Here is a 4,581-nt window from a genome sequence, read left to right as displayed (position 1 = left end):
GGTCTTATGAATGAGTAAGCAGTAAGGGGTTCTCACCGTGACTGTGAATTAAATGGTGATGACAAGTCAGATTAGAGGTATGTATGGTGTAAATTGTTAAGGAGTGATTTGGGGGCATCTAGAGTGTAAATTGTAATAGAGTATGTATGGTGTAAATTGTTAAGGAGTGTAAATTGTAATAGAGTTTAGGACGGCTGTGCCTTAGTGGGTGCGCTCGCGGGCCGGTCAAACAAATATCAATAAAACTGGTTTTTCCTTTTTGGGGGAGAGGAGATGGGAGTAGAGAAGGCTATTCTTTTTGTTTTTGTGCCTGCTCTAGCCCTTCCCTCCCTTGGGCAGTTTTAAGGCCCGTTGTGTGTGTCTGTTTCTCTCTCTCTTCCTCTCTTGCTCTTTTGCATTGCAACCTCTCATTCTCCATTTTATTACTACAGCAATCACCCCTAATTTGAACACGTTTGAAGCAAGTTCGGTCTTTTTCATAAACCAGTTGTAAGTTTCTAAGTTAATGGAACCTGTTTTGCCAATTGCACGAGTTTTCTTATCTTTATCCAGAATGTGATTAATGCCAACTCTCATTGTTATGGCCATCGCAACTCATCACTTTTGGTATTTACAGGTTTAAATTTCTGTCAGCGATTCCAAGCAATCCAACATGTGCCATCGTACTCCAGCAATCACCCAAACAGTAACCATTCTTTAAATAGGTTGAATGTGTAATTCATAAATGGCAGTAAAAGAAGGGTAATGTAATGTATCATAAATTATGTATATCAAATTATATAACGAGATTGAAATTTGAACAGTGTATAGAAAAGAATAGTTTGTTTATTCGCTTTTTGAACCTATGGTGGATAAGTTTGTTCACTATAGTTTTTTTTTTTTCTTCTTTTTAATGTATTTGTTGGACATCACACATGTCTACTCCAGTAACAATTGTCAGATCTAAGCAAAGCAACATGAAGTTTCAATTTGACAGTGATCTAACGCATGACCTTAACTTCCCATTATATAAAGAAGCAACAAGCAAGCAATGATGCAAACTCATAACTCTATTATTGAACCACTAATAACTTATTTCCCCTCATTAAATCTTTTTTTTTTTTTTCATTTTTTTTTATCAAATTCACAACGTTCCACTTAACAATTATTTAGTCCTAAAAACTAAGAAAAATAAAACATAATTCACTTGTTCTCCCTTTACTCCCTTTCCACAAACCAAGAAATTTCGTGGCCGTCTTACTTTATTAGTACATTCTCATCAGGTTTGGTATTTACAGGTTTACAGCTCTTTCAGCATCCGGTGATTCCAAGCAACCCAGTAATTCTGGCGAAGATCATGCTGGTAACAGGGGTTGTGCATTCAAAAGTGTGTAATTGATAGATGAGATATCTTCTGTAAATAGATGCATAGTCTATCATGAAATGAGATGTACTATGTGATCAGAATTTATAATGAGAAATAAAGGTTGATTTATAAGAATTGAGTGAGTTTTTCCTTTTTCATTTTAACCTTTCTGAGCTCATCCAGGATAAATCATTTCTCTGTTGAAGACGAGAGAAGTTCGTAGTTCTCCAGCATAACCAGAGTACGGAGCAGAGTCTTATTGATATCATCTTGTTTCTCTGCAATTAACTGCAGGGCCGATTGTTCAATATTATTCATATATTTTGTTGCTTATAAATGATCATCAACAAAAACAATCAAAACTATTGATCAGTGGCATTACAGGATGAAACTTTCTCCTAAACATATTACATATTTGATACACTGACATCAAGGGAGCTCTTTTACAAGATAGTAACAGGTGTGACTAACTACTTGCAAGAGAGACTTTGTTCCCTGTCGCCCGAAGGACATCTATTGTACTGTGATTATAAAAAATGATACCAACTATTTGAAAAAATTAAAATGTGCCCAAAACGATCCAAGTCAATTGGAGCAGTAAGAGAATCTTAATCTAATCGTTTCTTCTTCGAGTGATCAAGATTCTCATCTAACATGGCCACATCATCATCATCATCATCAATTTTTTCCATCCGATTTGCTAATGTATGCACAGAAGAAAAAGTTGAAATGACATCCTTATCAACTGCATTGGATAACTCAGATAGTTTTCTCTTACTTCCGACCAGAGAGACTTCTGAGGTTGGAACTAATTCTATCTCATCCAAATCCTTTGTCTTCAACACTCTAGCAGCATCTGATGTGCCCTCTTCTCCATTATTTATGGTTTTGTCATCTTTCTCAGTTGGAGGCTGGCTCAAGCCAACAAAAATCATTTCATCTGGTTCGTTCTCATCGAATTCTTCCCTGAAAGATTTCAAGGCAACAAAAGATACCAAATTTTATTTGTACCTTAAATAATTCATCATTCATAGTATGCTATTTTACAATCTCATAATCAAAACAATGCTTCAAACATACCGATGTATGCTGATTTGTACAAGAGAGATTCTACTAGAACATGAGACTAAAACAACACTACTTTTTTCAGTTGGGGAAGGTAAACTCCATAACATGAAGATTTCTTAAAACAAGTTAATGTTTTACTCAATTACAGAAACAAGTTTAAACGACAAGACCCAAATTGGTACTGTGCAATCATGCTTGATTCAGTTAGCTACAAAGAGTAAGAAATAGACTTGAAAATGGAATAGTGAAAAACCAGAAAATCTTAATTAAAACCTACAAAACCTCTATTTTTTTTTTTAACTCCCTAGCATTTATCAATGAGATTTTTTAACTGGCAGTCCAAAGAAAGAACAAATGTAGTGGACATTGCACAACTAAGAGCAGACGAGGTGGAAAAGAAAACAAAGGTTTCAAGTTGATGTTTGTGCTTTAAATTAGTTTCCCTTGCTTCTTCCACACTTTCTACATTCTCAAGGTTGGTTATGCGAACTTGGTGAAGGTTCTCCAAGACGTTTAACTGCTCTATTCTACGTTCTTTTGTGATAGAGTAAATTTTCAGTTATTCAATACGAGTAAACCTTTCAATACTTGGTAGCAACGAAACCTTTAGGAGCCCTTTGTTCATGTAAAAAATTTGTAGATTGATTAGATTGTTCATCTCTTTTGGTAGTTCTGATAATTTACCACAATCTGAAAGATCTAGTGATTGAAGATTGCACAAACTTCAAATGGAATTTGGTAGCTTTTGTATGTCTGTTTTGCATAGTTTAATCCTACAGAGACTATTTAGGCTGCCAACGCTTATTGGTAACTCAACAAATTCCTTGGAACTTGAAAGGTCTATCTCTTGTAACTTCTCCAATTTACATAAAGAATCTGGAAGCATATGTAATCCGGTTGTGGACAATAAGAGATATCATAGATTAACGAGGCTTCCAAGGCCACCTGGTAACTCAACAAAATAGCAGCAACAATTTAAACTTAGTGTTTGCAAATTATAGAGGTTGCAAATGGAATAGGGTAGGCTTTCTATATCAGAGGATTGGACATCAAAATATCGTAGATGTTTCAAATTTCCAATTGACTTTGGTAGAATTAGAACACGCATGAATTCAAAACTGTGAAGTATTTCAATACCTCATTATTGCGCTCATTTGCTATTGATAGTGTGTGTAAGTTCTTGGCTTTAACCAATTTGTTCAATAGTATTTGGTTCACAACTTTACATGTTAGCGACATATGTCTAGTCTCTTATGTTGACCATTTCGTCCCAATCTCCCCTTGAATCTTGAAAAAAATATTTCCCAAGACCTCAGTAGGGTCAGAAATAAGGTCATGCATCATATAGTAACTGTCCTTATAAGGTTTATCGTCAAGAATTTGAGAAAAAATATTTGGCAACCGAATTATCAAAATAATCATTTGCAATGTCTTCCATCTGGTTACTTTTATTAGCCTCAATAAAGCCCTATGCCATCTATAAACAGATGATTTCCTTCTTTTGAAATGTGTAACTTTTGAAACAGGTGGTAGTATACGTGAAGCAACATTTTAGAACTGGATTTAAACAGAGATAGCAAAGCATCATTGCAGGGAGTAGATGATCCTTGGTTTTTGGTAAGTCCAAAATTTGACTTTCTAATAATCTCTCTCATTTATCAACTTCAACCGTACCTAACAATCCACCCAATAGGTTTGCTGCTAATGGTAAACCCTTGCTCTTTCTGATAACTTCCACCTTTTTCTTTTCCAAGTTAGGATGTTCATCAGCCTTATAACCGCAACCAAACATCTTTTCTTTAACTATAGTCGAACAATCATCATTTGATAAAACCTTTTGTACCCATGTTCCTTGAGGCATCTTCACTTTGCATTGTTGAAATAATTTTACTTCCTTTTTAGACAAATCTTAAAGGGGCCAAAAGAGTCTCCCAATCATCAGAGTTCTTTGTCCACACATCATCTAGCACCAGTAGGAACTTTTTTATCTTTTGCCAACTCTTGGAGGTGGCGTTGCATTCGGTCCAAAGCTCTTTAACTCGTATTTAGCATTTGTTATAGCTTCAATCATATTTCTGGTCACTCTTACGAAATCAATTTTATGAGACACATGAACCCAGACGTTTAGATCGAATTGGGCAAAGTCATTGTACACCAATTTTGTAATG

The 4,581-nt window shown here is 35.2% G+C and overlaps 1 protein-coding gene across 1 annotated transcript; it reads right to left on the bottom strand.

Annotated features, from left to right (window-relative positions):
* Window positions 1-1,953: 1,953 nt before the first annotated feature.
* Window positions 1,954-3,555, bottom strand: LOC137947630 (uncharacterized). Its single transcript, XM_068793427.1, has 2 exons — window positions 3,551-3,555; window positions 1,954-2,311 (listed from the first exon to the last, which is right to left on the bottom strand). The coding sequence occupies exons 1-2, from the start codon at window positions 3,553-3,555 to the stop codon at window positions 1,954-1,956; spliced, it is 363 nt and encodes a 120-aa protein (XP_068649528.1).
* Window positions 3,556-4,581: the final 1,026 nt, after the last annotated feature.

This window comes from Aristolochia californica, unplaced genomic scaffold (assembly GCF_029961685.1).
Source record: "Aristolochia californica isolate CCGP_79_NKW_82.1479 unplaced genomic scaffold, dmAriCali1.0.hap1 SCAF_13, whole genome shotgun sequence".
NCBI lineage: Eukaryota > Viridiplantae > Streptophyta > Magnoliopsida > Piperales > Aristolochiaceae > Aristolochia > Aristolochia californica.
This window is presented reverse-complemented; position numbering and strand designations above follow the sequence as displayed.